We start from the raw sequence: 27,634 nt of genomic DNA on the forward strand, positions 1-27,634 counted from the left end.
ATGTCTATTTTATAATTATAATCTCGAAAAAGAATGAATAAAAGGTATTTGATAGTAGGAAGTAGAAAACTGTTAGGCAATTAGACGAGGCGAGCCTCAAAGGGCGTCTTGTCGCCTAGGCGCCGCCTTGACAACTATGGGCTCTTTACAGGAGAAATTTTAATTACTAAAGCACAATCTATTTGGTTCAATCCAAATTTCTTAGCTAAAGCCTTGTCAACAACCCTGATACTTGACTTGTTCTCCACAGGAGGCCTGTAAAAGCTACTTTAGCTGCTACTGCAGAACATCTGGCTGGCTTACTTCCTAATCACCTGGTTTATAGTCAATCTCATGAAACTGCAATTGAGGCAAGTGGAGTTTTGTTGTTCGTTTTTTCTTGTCATGTTTATATATTTATTCTAATGGCCAAATTTTTCCTAATTAGCATTTGCAACCTTAACAAATATGTAAGATTAGCTGATGATCTCTTTTTTTATATGTAAAATTAACCAAGGACAGTGAAATCTACATTAAACCAATCTAAATAGCATCTGCCTGGCCCAGGAGGTTGAGTGTGAGAACTTTATCTAGTTGACATATGATTAGAAATATTAGGCCTTTCATTGAGCCAATAACATCAGTCAGGTGCAGGAGGTCAATTATCATCAGTTTACACACTTGGCTGGATGGCCTATATGTATACAGATTTTAACTGGATCACTGTTTCAGGTTCAGTTAGATTCTGTTATATGATGTCTTTCTATGATGCCCAAATATACATAAAAAAATTGACACGTAAATAGGAACTGGATATGGGATGACTCATTTTCCTGAGATCCAGGACATGTCTACATATTTTGGTATCTGATGCTTATACAGTTATTCCTACTTTCTCCCCCAGATATAGGGAGAAACTAACTTGAGAGGATTCAGAAAACTTGAGTAATACTTCAAACACAGATCAGAGAGGATGGAGAAGTTTGTACAAGCAGGTTGATAGAGAAGAACACTCAAGGCTGAAGCAAAGAACTTGGTTGAAGAGCTGCGAGTTGGGGGAAAGACAAGCTTGAAGATTTACAAGTGGTTGAATGGTTAAATGACTTCATATGTGCAGCTGGCTCAAAAGGCAAGCCGACAAATTGGCAGGAATTTGGTACAGAAGAAGGCGAGAGATATGTGGTTGAATGTAAGGGAAATGACAAAAGTTTCTTCATAGCTTTGGCTGAATGTTTTGGTAGGAGAGGAAAACAGCTTGTTTGTATTCCAGCAGGAAAACAAAGCCACGGATAGGGGGAAGTTAATAGATTGCTGGATGAGTGTTTGGGTCAAAGGAAGTCAACAGAAAAGGAGGAGGTAGTTCAAACTACTAGCAGGGAAGAAACCATGGATCAAGAGCCTGTGGTGCTGATAAGAACCAAAGGACAGTGTAAAATGGTGGGTGCCTCAAAAAGGGAAGACTGGGATAGTATGTATGTTATTCAAGCTAAGGAACGAGTTAGTGATTGGAGAAAGGTAGCAGAGCTACTGACCATAAGATTGAAGCTGAAAGGAGTATTCATAGTGATCCCCTTCGATAATTGCAAAGCCCTTCTAGACTTGGTAGAAGATGAAGTGGAATTTTCAGCCCTTAATATTCAATCTGAGTTTTGGTCCTTCACAATCTTTGAATGGAGCCCTTGTCTAACTCCAAGGAGTTTCTTATCGAAGGTTGAGTTGTAGTGCGTCTAATAGGACTGCCATTCTATCTGTGGAAGCAAGAAGTGGCAGAATCCATAGCCCTGATGTGTGAAGGGCGTTTAGAAGGAGCTTTCTGGGGTGACCTCCACTCTGCAGTGGTTTTACTAAGTGGAATAAAGCCTGAAGATATTCCATGAAAGGTAGAGATAAGGTGTGAGGGGAGCTTTGTGTCGGTCTGGTTGGCCTCCACCATTGAAGCGGGGTTGTGGAAGGAGGCTTGTATGGAGCGAGGTGAGGAGGAAGAAGAAGCACTACGTGGATACTCAAGATTGGCTAGTCAAAAACAGAAGGGACTGTATACTAAAAAGGACCAACATATTCTGGGTAGCCGTAAAGGTTTGGGGCAAATGGATGGTCAATGGATTGGAGTACAAGGAAAACCCATGGCAGGCGACAGATCATTTGCACAGGTGGTTTCAGGGAAAAAGACAAAGTTCAAACGAGTGGATGGGCATGGGGGGAGTCAAACTGACAAATTCAGGGTGGCCCAAAATCTAAGGCGGGTGGACCAAATATCAAAATAGGGGCTGTTAATAAACAGAAACAGAGGTGTGGGCCCAATCGAAGTGTGGAGTCCATCGTAGGTGGGCCGGAAACTACTCTAGACACAACCCATTTAAACCTCTCGGAGACTCGGACAAGCTTGTCAAAACATTAGAACCCAAGGCCCAACCTATCACTAATGGACCAGGGGCGATTTTAAGTAGTTTCGTGATCGAGAGGGACAGCCGGCTGTTGGATGGTAGCAACCATCTATCATCTTCCCCATCGAGCAGTCACTCTCTACAGTGGATTCCCTCCAAGATGTTGAAGCGCCTTTCCCCAGATAGGCGCAATCCAAGGTGGTTTAAATGAAGTGAACTCGAAAACCTGGAGGCTGATGAGTGGTTAGATGAAGAAATTAGCAGTGAAGATTCCGATGGTGATGATATGGTAAGTTTGGGGAGTGTGGCTTTGAAAGCCAATGGCAACCTTCTCGAGGTTGAAAGTCTTCATACAGAAGTGTTGTTCTTAGACGAAGTTTCTGAAGTTGAAGACCGAAGGGATGACTGCAGAAACATGGTCACTGCTATTGAAGCTGTGCAGCCTACATTCCCCTTCTTTGAGGGAGTTGACCCTAATTCTAAGGAGGTACAGAAGCTAGGGGTGGATGGACAAACCTCTACCGTGAGGAATGATGAGGGTAGACAGAAAACGTAAAAATTGAGGATGGATCTCCAAGTGGGTAGGTCAATCGAAAGTGTTTCTTTCACTAGTACCAACTCGCAGCCTCTTCCGGTTAAGGGAAAGACCTTAGACCTAAATGGAACATGTCAAAAACCCAGTCATTGTGACCCTTGTGTCTCACCTGTCTTCCCAGGTATGATTGTCAATTCATTTTTGGCTACTAACTCGTGTGCTGTGCCTGAAACAGATATACCTGTGTCCCACCCAGCAGGAGAAGAAGATACTAGAGGGAGGGTATTAGTGGAAGTAAGAGAGAAAGAGGCAGATGGAGGCAGTAAGGGGATGGGTGAGGAAGCAGATAGAATCTGGAAACTGACATGTTTTGATCTGGAGGAGCTTAAACAGAAGGCAGGTTATGTGGAGAGATGTGATCAGGTCGGGAGTGAGTGTGGTAGAGATTTAAGGAACAAATGTAGGGAAGAAAATAAAGCTGAGGGAACGTTAGGAGGGAGGAACAATATGATTGGGTGATGGGAAGAGGGAAGCAATGAAGGGTGATGAGAAAAAAGGAAAAAAGAAGAAAAAAAGGTCAGAAGTGGAAAGGCTAATATCAGACATTGAAGGAGATATAGAGTTTAGTGGTAGGGAAGATAGGAGGAAGGGTATCATTTAAGGAAAATAAGGCTTTAAAGGAAGAGTATCATATAGTGTTTAGTGGTAGGATTTGAATCCCACATACTCAGCTCAGTGTGTAGATTTTTCAACCATAATAGTTCCACAACTCCTTGAGACATAGCCCTATACTCCACTTCTGCACTTTGTAACCACAAATTGTTTTTTACTCCTCCAAGAGACCAAATTTCCTCCTACATATGTGCAATAACCTGTAGTGGACCATCTATCATCAACAGAACCAGCCCAATCGGCATTAGTATAACCTTCCACCTTGGTATGACCTTGTTTAGTGAAGAGAAGACCCCTACCAAGGTGTCTTTTTAAGTAGGATAGAACTCTCTTGGCAGCCTTGAAGTGGGAAGGTCTAGGTGAGTGCATAAACCGACTCAAAACACTCATAGAAAATGCAACATAGTCATGGAAAGATATAGAAGTCTCAATAAGTCTCTGATATTGATGAACATTAGAGATTGCTTCATCTTCACATTTTCCAAGTTTATTACTTGGATCCACAGGGGTCTCAGCTGGTTTACATCCCAACTTCCCAATGTTCATCAGCATGCCAAGGATATATTTCCTTTGCGAAATAAAAAAGCCTTTGTTAGATCAAGCAACTTTAATGCCAAGGAAGTATTTTAGAGGACCAAGATCCTTTACTTCAAACTGTGAGGCAAGAAATCCCTTCAATTCTTAAATTTCTTCCTTCCAATTTCTTGTTATCACAATATCATCCACATAATCAAAATGGCAACCAACTCACCTTTTCTCTTTATAAACAAAGTGTGATCATCTTTAACCTCTCAAACCATGACCTCGGAGATTGCTTCAAACCATAAAGAGACTTCCTCAAGTGACAAACCTTATCCTCGCTACTCTGTACTTGAAATTTAGGAGGTTGGGCCATGTAGCTGATGAAGAGGCCACAAGAAGTTGACTGCTAGAGATAACAAAACACGAATAGAACTCATCTTGGCAACGGGAGCAAAAGTCTCATTATAATCCACACCATGTGTTTGAGAGAACCCTTTTTCCACCAGTCTTGCCTTATACCTTTCAATAGAACCATTTGCTCAATGCTTTACAGTAAATACCCACTTACAACCCATGAGTTTCTTACCCTCTAGAAGATCAACAAGGTCCCATGTGTGATTTTTATGAAAGGTATTAATTTCCTCACACGTAGCCATTTTCCATTCAGGTTAGGTCCAATATCTCTGCAAAACATTTTGGAATAGAAACACTATAAATATAAGAGATAAAAGCTCTATAACCAGGAGACAAAGAAGCACTGGAAGTAAAGCAGGCAGTAGGGTGCTTAGTGCAAGTTCTCACACCCTTACAAAGAGCAATAGGAAGATCAATATCACAAGAAGTAGGTACAAGGGTACCTGAAGGAAGACTGATGTGAGGATTTTCCTCATGAAAGTCTGACAGCAATGGCTGCACAATGACTGGTTCCATACCTGTATTCAGTGGATGATTTAATAATGGACCCTTGTAACGCTGTGGTGGAGGTGGCAGAGGCAACACAGACTGTTGTTGAGATGGCTGGAGCTGTGGACCTGTGGAGAAGGGAAGAAAAGGATGTCTCACCTCACCACTACTCTCACTTTGAGGTGAGACAGGGAAAAAAAGACAGGATTCAAAGAAAGTTACATCCATAGAAATAAAGACTTTATGAGACACAGGGTCAATCTCCAAGTACAGAACAATCTTGGGCAGGCTTGAATCTCCAACAATCTCCAAGAATCAGGCCATGAGAAGAACTAGAACTCTGGCCCTAAGAAAATCTCATGCAGCTGGCTGGGAAAAGCTTGAGATTTTAAAACATACCTAAACCTGCTTTATATCAACTTGGATTTACTGCTGTTAGCAGAACAGAATTAGAATGAAAAATAATCCAAGAAAAAGAAGCGAGAAGAGAATAGAAGAGAAGAAAGGAAGAAGAAGAAGAGAAAGAATAGAAGTAAAAGGGAGCTGTCTGTTATGTTACTGCCATCGTAAACAAAATCATTTATATGTGCCAACATAACATGAAGCAAAAAGACTAAAATTTCCTGCCTCCTATAAAAATACACTAACAGCTAGAAAAGGATACAAGAAAATAACAAAATAGGTAACAGAATAACTCAATGAGTGGGACCACAAGTAGAAATATCAAGTCTGGTCCACTGTATCACTGCAGGTTGTAATGTGGGAAGGTTTTCCTCCAGACAACTCAGGTTACAGCTGGATTCCTGGTCATCTACTCAACTCAATTCAGCCATAATCCTAACTCTTTTGAGTATTAAGGTCACTGCCAATAGCAGTGCAATCCACACAGACCAATTTTAGATATTTAAATTCACATGGACCTGGTTAATATGCATTTCCAGATCTGTTTTCAGGTCATCAAGGCCATTTTAAAGTACATACAGCATGTACATAGTCCTATGACAAAGGAAAGTAGTAGGAGAAAAACTTCTGTCCTTTTTTTTTTATAATTATTTGATCAGCAACTATCTTCAACATCATCTAAGCCTTGTCCCAACTATATGGGGTTGGCTACGTGGATTCCCTTTTGCCCATTCTGTTCTGCTTAGTAACTATGATAACTTTTATTAAATCAAGATAAATATAAAGCAGATTTATAACTTAGGCTCCCAAAGAGCCATCCATTTACTGCATCAGTTATACAATGAAGCCCCAAACCATTTGCTGATCTATTAACCCATCTGAAAGTATCTCCACATCTCTTGCTAATTACCTGATTATCTTATAGCTTGCCTATAAATCCAAATTTCTTGACTATTATTATTTATCCATCCAAAAAACCAGCCTGGGAATACCCTTCCACCTTCACTTTGCCTAATCATCAATTGCTTTGCTATCTGTAGACCTTGCAATAGAGCTGAAATTTTTGCTGTAAGAGAATCTCCATATCCTAAAGGACCTGAAAATAGATCTAATATGATCCATGTTCATTCCCTAACACACCTCCTGTGCTTGAGGGTCATTGATATCTCTAATTGGACTTCTGTCAAAATTCATTTTTATCCTATTACTTCTTGAGGGAACCCACTGTTCTTGGACCATGGTCTTTAAGGTAGAAGATGCAGCTACCACTCCATGTTATCTAACCATGTCATGCACCGTAAATCTCCTAAAAACTTCCATTGTCTTAACCCAGTGAATTACCTTAAATGTGATATTCTCAATTATGGCTTCTGAATATCTATATTTCTCCTTAAATAGCCTCTTAATCCTCTCATCCCATATTGTCCATAAATTTGGAGCTGTGATTCTCCACATCTCTTTACCCCTTCTTTTTGGTTGAGTCATAACTCATAAACCATGAACTGAACAAGCAAGCAACATTCTGAACATTTCTGCCCTTGTTCCTAAAAAGTGCATATGTTTAACATATTTCAACAGGGATTTTACTTTAGATTAATATCTTTCCAACATCTTTTGAATGATCTGTAAGAATGCAATTATTTTAAAGCTCCCAGTAGACTGGTACTCTTTGTATTATACGATGATCAATTCAACCATTTCATTCTTATATAAAAGTTGGTCATTTATACATACTTTTATATGTTTCTTATTTTAGTATATATTTGTCTTGATCAATGAGTCTCATGTGGCTTAAACCTTGCATATGGTCACAATGTAAATAGGATTGGATATGGTCAGTAGGATGCAATCCTTTGTCGATTACTTCTCAAGGCTGGCATATTTCAAAGTTTCAGTCAGATACAATTGCTCGGAGCTATATCATCACAACCCTCGAGGAGTCAATTCAGCTTGTTAATTCAGCCATTCATCTACTAGTTATGGAGCGTACAAGTATCCTCACCTATATTTACTGTATTATAATCACATGGAGTATGCATACCTTTGTGACTTCAAACTTTATTTGCTGTAATATTCTGGAAAATCAGGAAGGCTAATATACCCCATGATGAGGAATGGCGATGGTGTTGGGTGGGGCTGGTTTCACATGCCCCACCCTGAGATGGGGCTGGAAAACCCATCCCAATCTCCATCCCTGAATTTGCACCATTACACCCTGACCATTCCTATCTGCAAACCTATATTTTTAGAAAAAACATATGGTATACATTATAATATTTTATGTCTATGAAATTTAGTTTATACATTCATAATATCAAGTAACATATTATACACATATTATCTATTGGGGTGGGTTTGGCGCTGGGCTCGGGGCTGGGTGGACAAATACTACCCCTGCCCTGTCCCTGGCCACCAGAGTTTCGGATTTCCTCAAAACCCAACCTGAATGAGGCAGGGTGGGTGTGAAGCAAAACTTTGGTGACCAGGGATGGGGTAGGTTGGAGCCCCAGCGGGGGCAGGTCAGATTGCCATCTCTACCCATGACTACATTCTTTGGCTACTCAAGTGATTGAATATCACCGCCTTTATAGCATTTTGAAATTTGTAATTGTATTTCTAATTTTAGAGAAAGTTGAATAGAACTGAATCATGAAATGTATGATAACTTGTAAGATTATTTACTTTTGTTAGAAATTTTTCAATATATATATATAAGAGAGAGAATTGGTTGTACCATATTTTTAATTCAAATCTACTATATATGTACTTAAGAAGATAAAGTTTACTGCATGTACACTAAAAGCATAAAATGATATAATTGTCTTATGAATTGAAACTTATCGTTAAGTTTTCAACTCGCAGTTGAATTCATTGAACTTGTCACAATTTAATGCCTACCTAACATTATTATTATGTATTGTGAATTTCTGTTGATGGAGACTTTAACCAAAACTAGCTGCACAAACTTTTAAACTCTTCCAGTTGCAGGAGCCTGAGCTGGTAAACAAATATAAAATTGTTGTAGGCATGTGGAAAAGAGTAAGTATACATATTTATTGTTTCATTGATGAAATTTCAGTCCTATTTCTACTTTCCCTATTATTGTTGTGAATTCATTCAATTATAAAAGTAAGACAAATTTGTCTCTCTTGTTTCAGATTTCAACTCTTACTGGGGACTTGCGCTATGTGGATGCAATGAGGCTACTATATACTTTGGAGGATGCATCAAAGGGGTTAGATCTTTCTCCCTTTTTTATCTTTCAGTTTTTACTGATCTTGGACTGATTACAAATGACCTGAAATTGGGTCCAAACTCAATATGCATGTTAGACTTGTTTGCTATCATAAAAGCAAAAGGAAGAAAAAGTAGGAATCTAAAGCTTTTTGAGAAAATTTGTGCCATTTAGTGCTGTTTAGCCATATTTTTTGTTCCATAACCTTTGGATCAACATACATCAGCTTTGGAGAACTAGTGGTCTATGTGGAGTCTGTTGGAGATGGGTTATTTATTTTTTATTTATTTTTATTTTTTATTTTTTTTTGGGGGGGGGGGGTTAGGTATCAGATTCAAAATCATTATTCAATAAATGATGGAGATTCAGTGGACTTGACCAAAAAATGATGGATACTGTGGAGTCGGGATTTTCTAAGAAAGTAGTAACCTACTATACCAGGTTACTTGACTTAATAAATAAGGGCAGCCATGGAGAGATGCAAAGAAGGGTTCCTCATAGGCCTTGTTTTAATCTTGCCAACAACTGGACACCTCTTTTACCAGTCCCTAATATCTACAAGGACAAATCCTAAGGTTGTGGTCAAGCTGCAAGCTGACATATGAGAACTACAGCTTCAGAAGCCCCACCAGTTAAACCAATGCCTAATAGGATCAATTTGAAGTGTTTTTTTGGTTAGGGAACACGGAACACATAGCTACAAAATGCCGTACAACCCAAGAGCAAAAGATTAGTAGTGTGGGTAGGTTAATTATTGAAGGAGATTTTAAGGTCTCAGTTGGATAGCTGAAAGATGAGGAAAAAGGGAGTATTGTCTAACAGCGATGTGTAAGGAAGATCAAATGGCTTACAAGGAATATGCATGTAAAAAATACAATGGGCACAAAGATTTGCAAATGGGCTCACTGACATATTAGCCAAGCAAAGGCCTAATAGGGATACGTTGTGTTGAGCTCTATTGTAATGTAATGCGGCTAATGCTATGTAGGAGAGGCAGTAGCTTGTTTCCTCTCCAAGGTATGCTTCATTTGTAAATATTTCCGGTTCATTTTAATATATCTGTTATTTATCAGAAAAAAAAAGTCTTGCATCCCAACAACAATATTGGTGCAAGATGAAGGTGGAGGGTTTGAAACTCAATTTCAACTAGAAGAACCTGAAGTTCACACAAAGAAGAGGCAAAGGACGGATGGCATTTATCTAATTTAGAGCATCAAAGACCCTGAAATCTCCTTCAAATTTCACTCTTTTTGAGCCAAATTGCTTCCAATTTAGATGATAGCGGATTAATCTCCTCACTCAGTAACAATCTTACCATTGTCACAAGTGGCATCACTTCTGTTGTTGGAAAGAGTTGGGGAATGGGGAAGAAGACTTTTTTGTAGAATAATAATATGTCTTCCCTTGTGAGTATTGTCCTGTATCACCGTTTGGGTGAAAGAGCTTGATTGGCATAAGAGATTATACAGAAAACAGGGGATTTACAGATGGGGAGACTTTGATTTTCTTTACTTGAATTAGACTCAAGGGTATCTTAGCTGATTCATCTAGGCATCCATTGTTGAAAGCAGTGTGGCATAGTTGTCAAGCTAATTGTACATGATGCTTTGAAATGCTTTTATATTCTTTTTTTTTTTAGACTATAATAATAAAATGACATAATTAAACTAAAATATTCACTTTGTGGGTTTATTTATTTGTTTCCTTTTATTATTTTCTTATTTGTTAAAGTGCAATCAACACATACGTTGTTGTATGCTGTCTTGAACCCTCAAGACTTCAAAACCTGAACCAATAAGGAAGAACTATCACTTTTGTCCAATCAACACATTCTTCTTCTTCTTCCACCTTTTCTTCTTTTTCTAAGAAAAGCAATGCTCAGCCCCGATATTTTTTAATTTTCTTTTTTTCTTTTCTTCTCTTCCACCTAGGGAAATACCCTAGGATTCATGTATTTTTACTAAAAAAATCCATTGCCTAGGAAGTAACAGCGCTCAGCCCCTATGTTTTCTGAATTTTCTTTTCTTTTTTCTTCTTCCACCTAGGGAACTAACCCAGGATTCATGTTTTTCTATTAAGAGAAAAAAGTCCATTGCCTAGGAAGTAACGGCACTCAGCCCTTTGCTATGCATCTTCATTCTTCTTAATATAAAAAAATTTATTAAGAATGAAGAAAATTGAGATCATTCCTCTTCTTCCTCCTCATCCCCCTCCTTTTAAGGAGGCTTACGCCTCTTACATTTTAAACTACACCTCACGCCTCTAGGTAGTAGAGCGCCTCGCATCATCCCTCTGCATTTTAAAACATTGATCCCATATAGTTGAGGTGAGGTTTGGGTGGCCATGGTGGTCTACCATCTTTTGTGACCTCTTTCCGGTAGCTCAAAATAGGAGGCTTTAGTCAAGTAAATCAAGATGGTAATGTGATATCACTGATATGGAATCCTCTTTTCAGAAGGAACTTGATCAATGACCTGTCAACTGTTGACCTATTTGACCCATTTAATAAGTAACCAATTTTTTTGTATTATTTTAAAATTTTTGAAATTTTTATTGTGATCATGTCATAGGTTGACTCTCAGGATGGTGAAACCACTGACCCATTGACCCAGTGGGGAAAGTGGTTAAGCCTCTAGGTCGCGTGTAATACACTGATGGATATCATAGGTTGTAGGCTTCAAAGCCTGTAGAGAGTAGCTTTAAAGGATACAAACAATTTATTAGAGAGGTGGTGTAGGTTCAAGACAAAAGCCGTACACAGTTTGATCTTTGATGGCAACCTATTATTAACATGCTTTTAATGAACAAACTCTCTTGCAGGTTTGTTGATTACGTGAATGCAACTATTTCCCAACTCCATCCGATTCATTGCACCCGGGAGAGGAAAGTTCATGTGGAGGTAGACATGACGACGATCCCGGCTTTCTTGGTAGTTTTGGCCATTCTCTGGTTTGTGCTGAGGCCAAGGCGGCCTAAGCCCAAAATCAACTGAGTTGATCAGCAGCAACATGCATCCGAGCAAAGACACTTGAGTTTTTTTCCCTATGTATATCAATTTCGAATGTTGTGATGGAGGTGTCGTTGCTAAAAAAAATTAAAATGCTTTTTTGCATAATCATCATCTCTCTCTCTCCCTCTACCACACCAAAAATATTCCTGGAATTTCTGTATATTGTCACTTATTTGGTCCAGAATTTCAGAAGTCAAAATGCCTAAAATTTCAAGAAATTCAGAATTTTGCTAGTGAAATAATCATATAACTAATTTACTAGTATTGCAATGGTTGTGCCTAAGTCACTTTAGAGAGAGAGAGAGAGAGAGGAAAAGGCAAGGTAAAATAGAAAGATAAATTTTATTTCAATTTCTAAAAACTACAAAGAAAGTAAAGGAATTAACAGCTTTGGCAATGGTGCACCCTCGCAAATGAGCCCTTCGTTGATCTTAATTTATTGCCAGGTGTGATGGTACAGCCGTGTAGCTAAAGCACTCTTTTGCAATGGAGAAGTGCTGTATTTGGCGGTTCATCTCTCAACATGGGAAAAGAGAAGGATCTGCACTACATGACCCATGACCCATACTTTTGTTGCAAGTCTCCTCTTTAGTTAAAAGTTCTTACCTGTTGTTTACATTTATGGCTATGGTTTAAAAACTCGAACGGGCATATCGTATTGTATCTTTTGGGTCCTGAAATATTTAAACAGGTGTTTCGGAATTTCACATTTTTTAATAAAAAAAACCTATTTTTAGTTTCCCAAAAACCAAAATTTGAAAAAAAAAGGAAAAATTTATTTTTATGTGTTTTTAAGTACCGATGCGCCTCTATCGATAAGTAGAGGCATATCGATACTTTGGACCTTGGTTCGAAGTATCGACACATATTGGCCCATATTGGCCAATATGTATCGTTTCGGGACCCCTCTGATTCGCCCCTATAGTGGGTGTATCAGGGGTTTGACCGGTTTAGGGGGTGGAAGAGACCTAAATTGGTTCCCCTGAACTGGTTTCAAAAATAAATAAATAAAAACTAAAAAAACAATATCAACTCGCCTGATATGCCCATACCGGCGTATCGGGTGTATCGATATTTTAACCTTGCTTTGAACTATGGTTATGGCTGAATCATTAATTATAATCTTTTATTGGATCATGCGATGCATGTAGCAATTTTAGATAAGGGCAAGTTATAGACAAGTGCCCTCTACTTTGGGGGTGGTAGTGATATAGGGTTGCAAATGGATCATGACCTGCTCTTATTTTCCCAGATTCGGATATATTCATGTCGGATTTTTAGATCAGGTCAAATTTGGGTACATACATACATACATATATTATTTTTTTATAAAAACACATATATGTATGTGATGAGATTAGTTAAAGAAAATACTTGTTTTTTTTTGTTTTTTTCTTTATATAAACTATTATATTTTTAAAAATTTTCATGAATTAAATCAGATCGGATCATAGTTGGATATTCAACATTATTAAAGGATTCAAATTTGAATTTGTGTTTGTGAGATCCGATTGGATCATTGGATTGGATGTTTGTACTGTTCGATTGGATTTGGATATACCTTGATTCAAATCTGATTGATCCGTCTGCATCCATACTGAACTTTCAACTAAGTACCCTGAACTTTGGGAAATATACACACAAGTCCAACATTGTTAACTAACATCACAATAGGTGGTAAAATTATCAAATTGCCCATTATTTCTTAATTTGTTTAAAATTAATGCTACAAGTTTGGAACAAAAATAAAACAAATTACATAGACTTTTATCTACTTATTAAAAGGAAAGAATCCAAAACAAGAAATCAGTTAAGCCCTCAACCATTTGACATAAATATTGCCACTCAAAGGGATTTCAAAGTCTTGAAAGAAAACAAAAATGATCACATTAAGTACATTAATGGCAGTTCCAGGTTCAGCTGGTTCTCGACAAATATAAACGTATACTACAATAGTTATCTAGTTTACTTCTTCCGAACTCTTAAATTTTGATGCATTAAGAACCTTAATCCGTGAATCGTGTCTCATTCACAAGGTTATTGCAATCATGTAAGTGAACTTTTCTTGGTAAGATAGAGCCAAATTCTGCCGCATGTTCTTTGTACATGAGACCATGCAAGTACCAGACATAGTAGTAAAAAAATGGATTATTTGCATTTTTTTTATTATTTATATGGGACAACTTCAATTTTTTGTGAATGGTTGGAGATGATTCTGTTGTGGTTGACATTGCTTTCTACGAAAGCTTCCTTTAAATTATTGCAGTTTCCTTTTCAGTAGAATCAAATTTGATTACTGAAAACTTTTCCGTAGGAGTTCACAACATGAGATTCCATGTCTTCTAGGGATTAAAACATTAAATTTTCTTGGCGTGGCTTAGTTTTGATCCAAAATTTCAGCTTTTAATTTGATAACCATCTTGCTTGGGAGCATCAAGGATCTCGAATTTTGAAGAGGAGATGGGGAAGTTCAAGAATAGTAAAGGAGGAAGGAATACGAGTGGTGGGCTCTTCAATGAATTGCCTTCTTCTAACCTAGTGTTCACATGGTTATCCAATACTGCCAAGAAGATTATTTCTAGTATTGGATCCTTGGCAATGAGGAAGAGAAAGAATGGAAATTTGATGGGAGGTTGATGAAAGTGTGTTTTTGGGATTTTAAAAGTTTTGAAAGTGCACATAACAACACCTAGGATAACTGACTGAATGCTAACAGTGGAGCTTGATTGTATATTTCCCAAAGTTTATGGTATTTGGTTGTTGCTCTTGAAAGTTCAGTTCCTTAATTGTCACTACTCCCAAAGTATAAGGGTAGTTATATGTAATTTTTCCTTTAGATAATGATAATTGTAATAACAATAATATTATTGTAGATGTGTCTATATGTTTTCTTAATTTCTTCTATAATTTTTTATATTTTATCTAATTTTAAATTTTTATAGTTTAATTATGACATTTATTTTGTATAATATGATGAATGCATAATATCAAAGATGTCTCCTAATTTTTTTATAAACTTTTCTGTTTTTCTATAGATTTTAATATTTCTATCTATTTTCATTTTTATTATTTAATTGTGACATCATGGTTAACCTAGATTATTGAAATCTTAAACATTCCCTTAATGGAAACACTTTCCTTTTTGAGACAATTTTAGAATTTGTATTCCACTTCCACCATCAACAAAATTATTTCTTATTTATCACACTTATTTTCTTTAATATGATGGCTATATATCTAATATTAAAAATGTGTCATTTTTGTACTAAAATTTTTTATTTTTTTGCATTCCTATATTTTTTATATTTTATTATTAAATGATAACATGGTTCATCCATTTTGGTTTTAAATTTTGCATTTCATTACATCATTAGTAAAAATAATTCTTGTTTATCACAATTTTCTTTTTAATATGAATAAATATATAATATTAGATGTGTCTAAAATTTTCTATTTTATGTATTTTTTGGTATTTTCAAAATTATTATTTAACTATGGCATCATGGATTGATCCAATGATCTGAATGGTTGAACTGTTGATCCACCACTTAGGGAAGAAAATTGGTTCATTTATGAATTAATTTTAAATTTTGTATCCTATCTTTGTATAATATGACAAATATATAATGTTAAAATTGTGTCTAAAATTGTCTAATTTTTCTTTTTTATCTATTTAAAAATTTTTCTATTTAATGATGGCATCATGGATTCACCTATTTGACTTAAATGGTAGAACTACTTACTTGCCACTTAGAAAATGTGGTTTAGTTTTTAGTTGATTTTGAAAATGGGAAAATCTATGATGCGGAAAAGATATGGTATGGGAAGAGTTTTGACCAATCAAAACCCACCCATGAATTTTGATAAATAACACTTGATTGGCTACTACGTTTATGATTCCAGTTGACTGGTCAGAAGTTTTTCAGATATCATATATTTTCCATATCATAGTCGAACCCTTTGAAAATATAGGTTTTGTACTATTAATATTAGTGTTTATAGATTTAATTAGTGAAATTCAATGATGATTGATAAAAATACCTTAAATATATGATTTAATAAAAGAGATGGGACTCATAATGAAATGCATTAAAAAGTAATAGTCAAATTACAATTTCTGCCCTCACTGCCACATCATGTCCTTGTTGGCAACAACGAGCTGCAACATGAGAAAACGTCAAATTCGACGTTGCTCCAAACCATGCCTTTTCGATTTCCAAGGAATGGCTTGGAGCACCATTTTTTATGGAAAAACGATTCCAAACAAACAAACATTTTCTAGAGCACCGTTTTTTCGATGTGGCACTGATGTGTCATCATTTTATGGAGCAACGATATCGATGCCAAACAAACGCTCAAGCAATAGGTTTCATTTCACCTATACCCGTTCTTGAACCAAAAATCATTGATTTGGTTAGTGACCGCTGACCTGGGCATTTGAACTATCGATCTAGACAATGGTTTTTGGTCATTTTTATTTTAATTATTTTTAAATTAGAATTGGATGTTCATTCAAATTGAACAATCAAACTGCTTGACCCAGGAACCGAAGGCCAAAACAGTTCCTTATCTGATCCAGTTTTTAAAACCTTAGTTTCAACATTGCTTTCCATTCCATAATACTTTTAGCCAGAGGTGATTGTTGATGGTTGAGCAAGTCACGAAAGCCTACTCCACAAAATGTAAAAAGGGCACCTAGAAAGTCCTCATGTTGCACCCCAACTGTTATTTATTTTGCTATCCCTGTCTTGGGTAGCCCTTTTTGGTTCTATAAAAAAAAAATAAATTTAAAAAGGGCAGACAAAAAGTATATCACATTTGCACGAAACAAAGAAAAAGTTCGTGTTATTCAATTGATTAAACCAAGTCATTCTTTAAAGGTTTAATATCACCTGCCAACAAAATAGGTTCCAACACCCTCCCAATATGATTTCCACTGCACATCTCATGTATGGTAGGTTTCACTTTTATGATGGATTCTAAGGATCCTAATCTCATTGTGAGATGTGTAGTGTCAGATTATGCTAGGAGGGTGTTGGAACGTATTTTATTGGCAAGTGATCTTAACTCTTTGAAAGTGACAATGTGCAGGTTTGGGATCAAGAAATTACTAAGCCATTAATCATTTATCATATCTGGATCTCGAAGTTGTGGGCTCTCATAACTTCCATCGGATTTCCTACAAAGAAGTTTTGGGGAAAAGTATGGAAACTTGTATGGTAAAGGCCTTCTTTACAAAGACAAGTTGACCAGAGAACTAGGCTTTTGACGTTGATCACCCTAATACCTAATTAAAAAAAAATTTAAAATTGCAGGTAACTTTAGGCAAGGTTTTAAAAATTGATCCGAAATTAGTATCAAAATCATTCTGGCCACCAATTTTTAAGTTAACGGTTCAATCATCCGGTTCGAATGGATGACCTGTTCCAACTAAAAAATAAAAAAATAATAATTAAAATAAAAAAAAAACAATCAAAATTGTTGAATGCCACCACAAAACAATCTTTAGCGAGGAATGGATCCAGTGGATCTTGGAGTATATTTTCATTCCTTTAGAATCAACAATTGGGACTAAAATTCTAGGCGTTTAGAGGCATCCGACGTGGAGATTCAACAAATCCTTAAAGAATGGACCAAAACCCCATATATGGAAAGGCCTTTCTGAATAGTTGTGAGGAAATTCAATAAATTCTAAACCAGTATGAACAGGCATTGGGGCAGAAAGTAAATTGTAAGAAGTCAAAGATCTATTTTTTCAAAAAAAAAAAAAAACTGCCAAACAACATAGAAAAACCGATATTTCATATACTAGGAATCCCAATCTCCAACAGTAAAGAGAGGTATTTGGGAGTTCCAATAATGCCAAACATTGCTGAGAGATTAAATCTAACGGTGTGCTTGGTTTGAAGGAAAAAGTAGGGAAAGGAAGGAAAACGTAAGCAAACCTTTACAACCTTGTATAGTTGTTCTTACCTTTTTCCCTTTTTTTCCTTACCTTTTCCTTCAAACCAAACATAGCCTAAAGGAAATCACTAAGACAATCAAGTATTAATTAAAAGGCTGGAAGTTAGCCATACTAGCCATAATAACAACAACCAAAAGAAGGTAAACTAACCCTATGGTTGCTTTCTACCAAATGTCATGTTTCCTTCTCACTCAAGGTTCATAAAATCATAGTATCAATGCATACACCCCATATTGAGTAATGATAGGTTGTCTTTAAATGTTAAATATTAATAATTTAAGCTCCTTAAAAATACAACTAAAAAAGTAGTTTTTTCACTCACCCAATACATATGTTTGTGCATATTAGGTGTACCAATACTTTGAATCTTGCTCTTACTGAAACAACTCTAAAAGAAATTGACAAAATCCAAATTACCTTCCTTTGGAAAAATTTTTGCAAGCTTACACATTTATGAGGGTTAGGCATTGGAAAAGCAATTGGCATTAACCAAGCCTGCATGGCCAAACTAGGATGGAGATTATCTCATATGGGTTAGAGTGGTCAAAGCAAAATACTTAAAGAAACAAGGGCCTTTTTGAGATGAGGTGAATCCAAAGAAAGAATGTCTCTAAAGCTCTTTTTGGTAAGTTACTTAACTGGGTAAATACAGTTAGTTGGGTAAGTTTTTCTTGGAAAACACTTACCCATGTAAGTGTATTTACCCATGTTTTTTATTTCCCAAGTAAAAAAAAAGGAAATGACCATTTTAACCCTAAAAATCAATTATTAAGTGGAACATTTTTGTACCATTCAAGTGTTGGAATCTTTCTCCCTAGGTGGGAAAATTTATTTACCCACCTAAGGGATGAGTATCACTTACCTGAGCAATTGATTCCCAGGAAAATAAACTTTCCCTGGTCCCCACATTAATCTGAAAAAAAAAGGGATTTTCCATTGACCAACTTTCTCCCCTCTCAAAATCTAAAAAAAGAACGCCCCCTAAATTGAAAAAGAATCTTAAAGATAGTCAATACTTAATAAGAAGTGGTGATATCAAGTTTTGGATGGACAACTGGGATGGTATTGAGCCCATAATAAACTTCGTATGTGGGGTCAATCAGTTTATAGACCATACAAGTAAATCTTGGTGGAGGGAGAGAGCCCAATTCTTGCCCACCCCAATTCGGGTAGGGACGACAAGTTCGGGTGGGGGCCCAATACAAATGGTTCATTCACAATCGTGTCAACCACATGGGTCCATGCGCAGATCAAGAGGAAAATATCAAATTGAATAATATTTTTAAGGAAACCAAATATTCAACCGAAAATAAAGTTCCTCCAATGGCACCTCTGGGCAAAATCCTAACTAGGAAAATTATCTGTTTGCCAAAAAAATTCTAGGAAAATTTTAGTTCAGAGTTCTTCCTATGGCACCTCATTATGGGAAAAATCCTAACTAGGAAAATTAGCTGTTTGCCAAGGAAAAAATCTAGGAAAATTTTAATGGGGAGCTCCCTCCATCTATTTATGCAATGCAAAGAAGTTAGGCAAATATGGCAATTGGTAGATCAAATTCCCTTGAGGCTGTGTTTGGAAACAATGTAAATGGAGTGTAAATCCCGGTTCAGGGTAAATTTACACTCTGGTTTATTTTTGTCTGTATTTGGTAATATGACATTTATGTATTGACAAATGACAGATCAATGCATATTTATATTGATAATAAGATGTAAAAGTATATCAATAAAAAAGAAGTAAATCTGCATTGCTTTTGATAAAAAAAAAAAAAAAAAAAAAAAAAAAAAAAAAAAAAAACATATGCTTTATTGAAATTCATATTTGCATCCATTACAGTTAAAAGTCTATTTGGCAAAAAGGTAAATTTGTCAGTGCAAAACTAACCTAACTTTACAATTTATATGAACCGTTTTACACTCTACATATTTGCATTCACACTTATTTACATAGTTTCCAAACGCAGTCTTAGGCCCAAAATAAAAATGCCACTGAATTGCTATATCTATAAATGCAAAGAGAGAGAGAGAGAGAGAGAGTTAAAACTGCCTTTAAAAATGATGGAAAAGGCAGCCATATATCAGGCGGTTGCCCCCTAATTTAAACCAGATCAAGTTCAATTTTGATGCATCATGCAAATTTGATGAACTGCCATAGGTTGGTTAGCCAAATAGTACAACTACTGTACAAGGGGAGCATTATCATCAGTTCTAAGTGTAAGAAGATTGGATATTTCTGTTACTGAAGCTTGGGCGGCAAAGGATGCAATTCAGGCAGCCATTCAACTCAAAGTCTCATTATTATTCAATGCATCAAAGGAAGAATGAATCCCCCCAAATAAACATCATATCGGAAACTTCAAGCATGTTTTCAGACAAGTTGGCCCAAGTTGACATATTACATTGTTTTTTGGGCCTTTTTGGGCCGGGCTCATTCAAACTGTCCAAGTTGCACTCCTATAGTCCTATTGATTTGTCAAAGTTCCTCCTAAAACTTTGAATGCTAGTGTAGGAGGGCTTCTCTAGTGGTTGAGCACTGGCTTTTGATAAGCTACCTACCATGGCTTCATCAGGAAGCAAATTTTTTGGCTCATGGAAATATTTTTTTTTTCTTTTTTTCTTTTCATATTTTTACCAAATTCCAATCAAGAACATCTGGTTTGATTATTTAGGATGCAGATGATGTGTTTACATAATCGGATTGGATTTGGATTTTACAATCTATATCTAATGGGAAACTGTTAAAACTCATCATGAGTTTTCAACATTTCTCTTAAATTCATCACAATTTTTCAAAATGTCTAAAACTCACCATGTCAGTAAGTTTTTATTTTCTAAAACGCACATTCCGTTAGTGCACCATTAATGCTTCTTAACAGAAGTGTCAATGTCAGTATAAATAACAATTTTCATGACCAAATTACCGTTGAATGATGAGTTAGAGAAAAAAATGGTCTTTTTCAGTTTTCAATTTTCTTGTTTTTTTTTTACATTTTTCTATTTTCTACAATCTATAAATTTTCCTGTATTTTTGTTATTTATTACAATTTCTATGTTTTTCTATAATTTTTGGTGTTTTTCTACACTTTTATTTTTTGATTTTTTTTTTCAATTTATATAGTTTATATAATTTGAAAATTATTTTAATTTTTTTTGCAATTTCTATAACTTTTTATATTTTTTGTAATTTCTATGTTTTTATGTATTTTATATTTGAAAATAATTTTTTGAACATTTTCCTTTTTTCACGTCTAAATATTAAAATGGTAATATAATTTATTTTGTATTTCTCTATGAAGGTTAAAATGGTAATATATCAACACCCGTTAGTCTCTTTAACGTCAAGTTAGAGTTTTATACATTTTGAAAAGTTGTGGTGGGTTTTAAGAGAAATGCTGAAAACTTATGGTGAGTTTTAGACAATTTCCCATATCTAATTAATCGGATTTGGATTTGGATTTTATAATCTATATCTAATTCGAATCGTCCTATCTAATTAAAATCCGAATTCAGTTATTTATAATATTTATTGATTTTAATATATAAAATTTATATAATTATATTTGAAATTTGAAATTATAAAATATAACTTAATATATTATATTGCATATGAAATTATATATAAGAAATTTTGTATATTATATTTATATTAAATTTTTAATTTTATGTATTAAAAAGAATAAATATTACTTCGATCCAAATCCGTTAGAATTTGAGTTTGAATCCGATATCTTCAAATCCTATTGGATTTCGGGTCAAATTTGGACGCCATTGTTCTAAATCCGATCCGGATCCTCTACTTTTACATCCCTACTGATGAGAGGAAAAAAAAGAAAGTATGGGACCTTGACAACACTCGTGATCTCGATAGGTCTCTTACTTGACACGGACACCGCTTCTATCTAGTTTGATGGTTTCACGTTTTTAGTATTTACTGAATGTGCCCCTGCCCCACTATAAAAGATTCCTTTAATCGAACGGTGTTAAAAATACCATACAAAAAGTGGGTCCAGATCGTAATCGTACGATGAGGATCTCTTCACTCCTCATCATTCAATCAGTGCTCTAATTCTGAACAAGATCGAAGATTCTGTTAAAAACGTGAGTCCAAATTTTATTCGAGTTTGACTTCTTTTGTTAATAAAATAAACCCTAAAATAAAGATTCCTCCATTCTTCGTCGGTCTTCTCTATAAATATCGCTCCGCTCGCAAGTCTACCATTCAGTCTTGATCACTGTGAGGTGTGAGCCAAAGCCATTGTGTATTCAGATTCCTTCGTATCTATCTCCTCACGGGTAAGACTCAAGAGTCAAGAGTAAGACCTCTTCTCTTTTTATTCATTTCTTTTTATTGTTGATTTATTATCAATTTGTCATGTATTCTGATTTTACAAAACAAGCAACAAGATGAAGAAGAAGAAATCTATTTTCTCCGTTGAATTTCTGCTTATTTTTATTATGTTGAAGGGTTTTTCTTTAACTCATCCCTGCTTGTTTTTCTGTCTCCTCGTCTAAGTTTTGGAAGAGATCACTTTGTTGCTGAGTTCTGTCGTTTGATGTGAATGATTTCTTAGGGAGACTGTTGTCTTGACTCTTGATCTTAAAACAAATATATGCGTCATCTTTTGCAGTTTTTTTTCTTTCTTTTTAGTGTTTGATGCTTTATCTACCTTTTTGTTCCTGATCTGCCAATCTATGATGTTCTTGGCTGCAGCTGTTCTGTGCCGAGATTTTGAATTCTGTGCACTTTTCGCTGGAGAATGGCAATTCGGACTGCACATGTTTCTCTTACCGTGGCAGCCCTTGGCGTGCTCTCCTTCATACTTGGAATAATTGCAGAGAATAAAAAGGTTTTTTTTTTTTTTCCTTTCAAAGTTTAGATATTAGGTAGAATGGAGTGAATACCTATAAATACAGTATTTTTTTTTCATTTATTACTTTGCACTTTTAATTCTACTGCTTTTTGTTGTCTATGGCGGATTTGATCATCCTTTAAATCTTTAAGTAGTAGACCAAAGTTGATAGATGCAAGAAAAAATGTAAAATTTGTTGATAGTCTCAGATTCGCAAGCCCAAAAGTATATTATTTAGAATTGGGAAACGTCAACGAAAACAATTTTGAATATTGAAAAGTATTAAAATTAGAGGGGAAACAGAAATTTCTGTATTGATCTTTACATGTGGTGTTTGTTTTCTTTTTTATTTCATTTTCATTTTTTTTGTTACAGTCGATAGCTCGATATATTTCTATACAAGGCTCTTTGAAAACTAGGTGCCTTATTTAATGGGGAGGGATGCCTGATCAAAATTCTATCCTCTGCACCTTTGCAAACAGATCTGGGTATATAGTGTGCTACCATATTGGGGTGCATTCCAATACATGAACTAGGCAAAGGCCACTGCACTTGGACACCTCCAAACTTTTTCCTCTACTTGCTTATCTAATATACTTGATGATTTTGCACGATTCCACCAGCAGGTGCTCTTATATCTGAAAGTACAGCTGTATTGTCAGTGTTAAGCTTGAACCATCCTTATGAGTTGGGATTGAAAGGATAAAATAAGGAATTTTGGTTTCTTCATTATTGCTGGTACTAGGTACCCAACAGCTTTGCCTAGTGCTCGAAGGTGCATTCTGTGTTTAGCTTTCTATTTGGAAGCATATTAGGTTTCTGGGCATCTAAATTTGCCAACATATGTAAAACTTAGACAAATAGGGGTGTCCATAAGATATCCACTTGTTTTCCTGGGCTACCAGCAAAGATGGTCTGGTATATAGGCTTAAAATCTTCAATCCTCTATAAGCTGGGAGTCAAAGTATTGTTGCTGTGTATTATGATTACTAGGGAATCAAGTTCAGCTGATGAACTAGAAAAAATGGGTGTCCACAAAAATTCTATGTATATTGAAAATTATTTGGCGGTATAGTATCTGAGCAGATCCCCTCTTTGCTGATATAGATTGTCTCATGTACTTTGTGTTTTTGATCTTTAATATAATCTTTTAGTTATCTTCTTTGAAAAAAAAAGGAGCATTAAGGACATTCATATTACTCCATTATACGCTTACTGTTTAAGAACATGTAGCAAGTCTTTGCTTTATCTTTCTTTAATGGTCCAAGAATTTAGCAAGAATTGTCAGTACATAAAATTAGGGCAACATAGAAAGATCTTCCTAATTTTCTTTTCCTTCTTTTTATTAGTGAAAGAAATCCATGCTTGTAAATAAATACAGTCAAATCATATTTGTTGAATAATACCTCAAGTACATTCTTCTTTTTTTTTGGTAAAAATTCCAGAGAGTTTTTTGGTAAATAAATACAATCAAATCTACTTCATTTTGTCAGGGTTTTGAGTCTGTTAGTTTTTATGAGCTTGAGTATAATATTTCCAGAGGTTTTATTATTTTGTTGTCTGCAACTGCTATTGTTGTCTGTTTGTGCTTTCCAACTTCTTAACTCGTAACTCTTTCTTGTTTCTTGCCAGCCTGCATCTGGAATTGCAATCCCGGGGAAAGATGTTGTTATTTGCAAATATCCATCTGACCCAACTGTGGCCTTGGGAAGCTTATCTGTTGTTGCTCTCTTTCTATGCACTTGTCTTGGATTAGTCTCTGTGTTTTACCCCTACAAAGGAAAATCTGTTCCAACGGAAGCTTTGTTTCGAAGCTCTTCCTTCGTTGTCTTCTTTACAATTGCAATGTAAGTTTATTCTCCTGGATCTCATTGATAAATTTCTGTTTATTTATTGAGCATTTGAAACATCATCTTTCTATTTTATTATACCTACCCTTTTTTGTCCTTTCTCCTATACTTACTCTAGAAAATTTCATATTTGCAATTAATTGCTTGTGAACTTGTGGGTGATTAAATATAATCTACATTAAACAACTGTTTCCCTTTTGATAATTTATAGCCTAGGTTGATTTTTTGAGTTTCTGAAGCATTATGTAGTATTCAGAACAGTGTGATTGACAAAGTCCACAAATCCAGTTTCTTCATTGTTTAAAAAGTAAGTGGAAACCTTGCATAGATTGGAACAATTAACTAAACCAACTACTTTTGAAGTTTTGTCAAAATTTCTTACAGTAGGATATAACTACTTGTGCTAATTGTCTCCTTACCATCTGGTTTTTACGGCACAGGGAATTCAACTGTATACATGTACCCCCTCTCTTTCTCCTGTTAGAAGGTATAACATAAAGAAAACTACCCTGAACATGTACCTGTCAGCCCATGTCCACTTTATCCAGAACCAAGGTTTGCGCATGACCCAGGTTCACTGTACCTACCAGAACTGTGGATCTAATAGCAAAGCATGGTGATTTGACAAAGATGAAGGACGATCCACTTAGATGTTGATGATAAAATGCCCCAAGCATTAATTGTGTTAAATGTATGGAACAATGCGTATTAATTTGTTTATAGTTTTTATTGTTTCTGAAGTATTTATTTTATTCACTGGTGAAACCAGTGGAGTGTCTGTTTTAGCAGAAGGGATGATGATGTGGGCTTCAATCACTGAAGGCCTTCACCTTGCCCGGAACGTGCATCACAACCTAGAGACAGGTTGCCCCACAGCCAAAACTGGTCTTTTTGGTGGTGCTGCTTTTCTGGCCCTTGATGCTTCCCTCTTCTGGTTGATTTGCCAAATGCTGACACTGAATGCCAGAGCTGATTACCTTGAAGAAGAAGATCCTAAAGGTGAATATGGTCAGGTCCTTGCAACTGACTACAATGCAAATGGAAGGGCAGCGGTGTGAAGAATCTAGATAGAAAAACAAAATATGAATAGAAAGAAGACTTGCAATGCTATTACTCTACTTAAGTATAGTTCTACTTGGGCTCAATTATTGCATTTTTTTTTTTTTATTATGAACATATTTGCATCATTCTGCATCTTATGGATTCATCACTTAGTTGACATGTAAATATTGTTTATTGCAATTGTTCTCTTACACTTGGTATTGAACTTGTGTTTGGAATTATACTTTATCTACCTTGTATCCATGGTCTTTAGACTGGACGATGATGATGCGAAATCTAAACTCTCAAACATCTCGGTGTTTTGAGGGAAACTAATGCATAGCTGCTCTTATTATCAACCCACCTGATTTCGAAGAAGCAACACTTTACGCGGACTTGTCCCATTTTTGTTTTTTGGATTCTGAAGGCTGCGTTTGGAAGAGGTGTAAAACGTTACATTAAAAATACACTGATGATGTTTTACATTAAATATATATGACCATTGTATTTTGAAATTGATGTAAAAAGTTGTTTAAATTTTACATGTAGTTTTTACATCGATTATTGATGTAAAACTTTAAATGTGATGAGGTTTTACATCTATCATCAATGTAAAATTGCGTTTCATTCAAACGCTCACAAAACTGAATCGGAGTGTAGTTTTACGTCGGTAACGATTACATTTTTTACCAAACATGTACAAAAGTGATCCAATGTAAAATTTACATCGGTTCTTGATTTACACTGCATCCAAATACAGTCGAAGGGGGAAACCGATCAATGGGATTGTGGTTCCAATTGATTGTTTTTCCCGTATTTGTTTTTCACGTTCATGTAGGACCTATGGAAAAATAGCCATCCTAGGCAAGTGATACTTATCTCCACCTAGGGAAAAAATTGATAAGACATATTGGGATAATTTTGTCCATTCAAATAATATTTTTTTATGGATAAAAGAGTTATTATATAATTTCTCTAAGAATCAAGCGCACAAGTAACTTTACTTATCTACGTAAGTGTATTTTAATTTAGGGAAATTCCAGATTAGCATCCTGTATTTTGGGCCTAGTGTCAGTTTGGTCCCGAACTTCTAGAAGTATCTAAACCTCCAAAACGTTTCAACTCAACACTTTCCTAAAAATGAATGGGGCTTAATGGAGAAAAAAAAAGAAACCAATGTGAGAATTTTCTTATTACTGATCTATTAAGAGGACAAGAGTTCATTGGGGCAGTTAAAATTACTAATTAAATGAACTAAATTGAAAATAATTTGTGTTAAACTTGAACGTATGACTTCAGTAAAAACATAACATCTAAACCAAATTTACTAATAGATACAACGTAAATTTTAACTACATGTAAGCATAAATATTTAAGTTGAACAAAATCTGATCACATAAGGGTGAATCCAACTAAATTTGAATTTGAAAAAATTAATTTCGTTCAGCCCTAATTACTTCACATTGATCAACTTTTGTTGCCACTGAAAAAGTGAAAGAACCTACACTAAGGCTATGTTTGGTTGCTGTGCAATTTTATTTGCACTAGTACAAATGCATGAGAGTGCAAATGAAGAAAATGCAAATTTTAGTTTAATTTTGTTTTGGGTTTTACTTTGTTCTGTTTCATGTTTTAATTTACTTCATTTGTACTGCAATCAAACAAAATAAGTTAAAATTTGAAATAAAGATAGGCCAGAATTTTAAATTTACACTAAAATCATTTGCATTGTCATAGTTTTGCATCAGTGCAAATTTATTTGTATTGCAACCAAATACAGCCTAAGGTTCAAATTATTGGAAATGCAAGGAACATCCAAGAAATAATATTAAGGGATGTATTGAGATACACTTCGGATATACATGGATATGGTGAAAAATTATGATACATTTGTAAAAACTCAAATTAAGTTTAAGAAGTTATATCAATGATAGTGAATTTAGTTATTAAATGATCATAAATGACTTTACCAAAATAAAAAACTGATTATAAATGACAAAAATATTAAGTATGTTTTGTATAACTTTTGTTTATTTACTAAATGGTGTACTTGCTTTGTTTGCAAAATCGAGAAAAGTAATAATGAAACTGCTTATTGACAACTAGGTGCCACTAGTAGGTGTGCACATAAACCAAAACCAACTTTTGCGAGTCTCTATGTGTACGAATCAACATGATGGGTTAAATGCTGAAGTGGTACCTATGTGGTAGTGTTTATTGAAAAATGCACATAGTTCCAAACACACGCTAAGAAAGATAGCACATACCCTAGTATGTCTTTTATGTG

General features: G+C 35.3%; 2 protein-coding genes across 5 annotated transcripts in view; both read left to right on the forward strand.

Annotated features, from left to right (window-relative positions):
• The window catches only part of LOC148844404 (uncharacterized), a 61,418-nt gene extending 49,558 nt beyond the window's left edge, over positions 1 to 11,860 (forward strand). For all 3 annotated transcript variants that reach the window (XM_088957590.1, XM_088957591.1, XM_088957592.1), the window contains 5 exons: positions 251 to 350; positions 7,221 to 7,389; positions 8,354 to 8,436; positions 8,556 to 8,632; positions 11,453 to 11,860. In XM_088957590.1, the coding sequence (XP_088813716.1) occupies positions 251 to 350; positions 7,221 to 7,389; positions 8,354 to 8,436; positions 8,556 to 8,632; positions 11,453 to 11,624 (601 nt within the window). In that variant the 3' untranslated portion in view covers positions 11,625 to 11,860. The remainder of the gene's footprint in view (positions 1 to 250; positions 351 to 7,220; positions 7,390 to 8,353; positions 8,437 to 8,555; positions 8,633 to 11,452) is intronic.
• A 9,820-nt stretch (positions 11,861 to 21,680) lies between these two features.
• On the forward strand, positions 21,681 to 25,596 carry LOC148844405 (keratin-associated protein (DUF1218)). 2 transcript variants are annotated; one of them, XM_088956663.1, is made up of 4 exons: positions 21,681 to 21,899; positions 22,318 to 22,453; positions 24,089 to 24,303; positions 25,076 to 25,596. In XM_088956663.1, the coding sequence occupies exons 2-4, from the start codon at positions 22,364 to 22,366 to the stop codon at positions 25,362 to 25,364; spliced, it is 594 nt and encodes a 197-aa protein (XP_088812789.1). In that variant the 5' UTR covers positions 21,681 to 21,899; positions 22,318 to 22,363; the 3' UTR covers positions 25,365 to 25,596. The 2 variants fall into 2 exon arrangements, with proteins under 2 accessions (XP_088812789.1, XP_088812790.1); XM_088956664.1 differs by having other exon boundaries at positions 21,726 to 21,919.
• Positions 25,597 to 27,634: the final 2,038 nt, after the last annotated feature.

The sequence above is a fragment of the Nelumbo lutea genome, chromosome 8, assembly GCF_056320005.1.
Source record: "Nelumbo lutea isolate HS-2025 chromosome 8, American lotus-T2T, whole genome shotgun sequence".
Taxonomy (NCBI): Eukaryota; Viridiplantae; Streptophyta; class Magnoliopsida; order Proteales; family Nelumbonaceae; genus Nelumbo; species Nelumbo lutea.

Excerpts from the sequence above, each read along its gene's own strand:
- LOC148844405 (XM_088956663.1), top strand. The coding sequence starts at position 22,364 with ATGGCAATTCGGACTGCACATGTTTCTCTTACCGTGGCAGCCCTTGGC. Across the intron at positions 22,454-24,088 it reads TAATTGCAGAGAATAAAAAG|CCTGCATCTGGAATTGCAAT; the intron begins GTTTTTTTTTTT and ends GTTTCTTGCCAG. Across the intron at positions 24,304-25,075 it reads GTCTTCTTTACAATTGCAAT|TGGAGTGTCTGTTTTAGCAG; the intron begins GTAAGTTTATTC and ends TGGTGAAACCAG.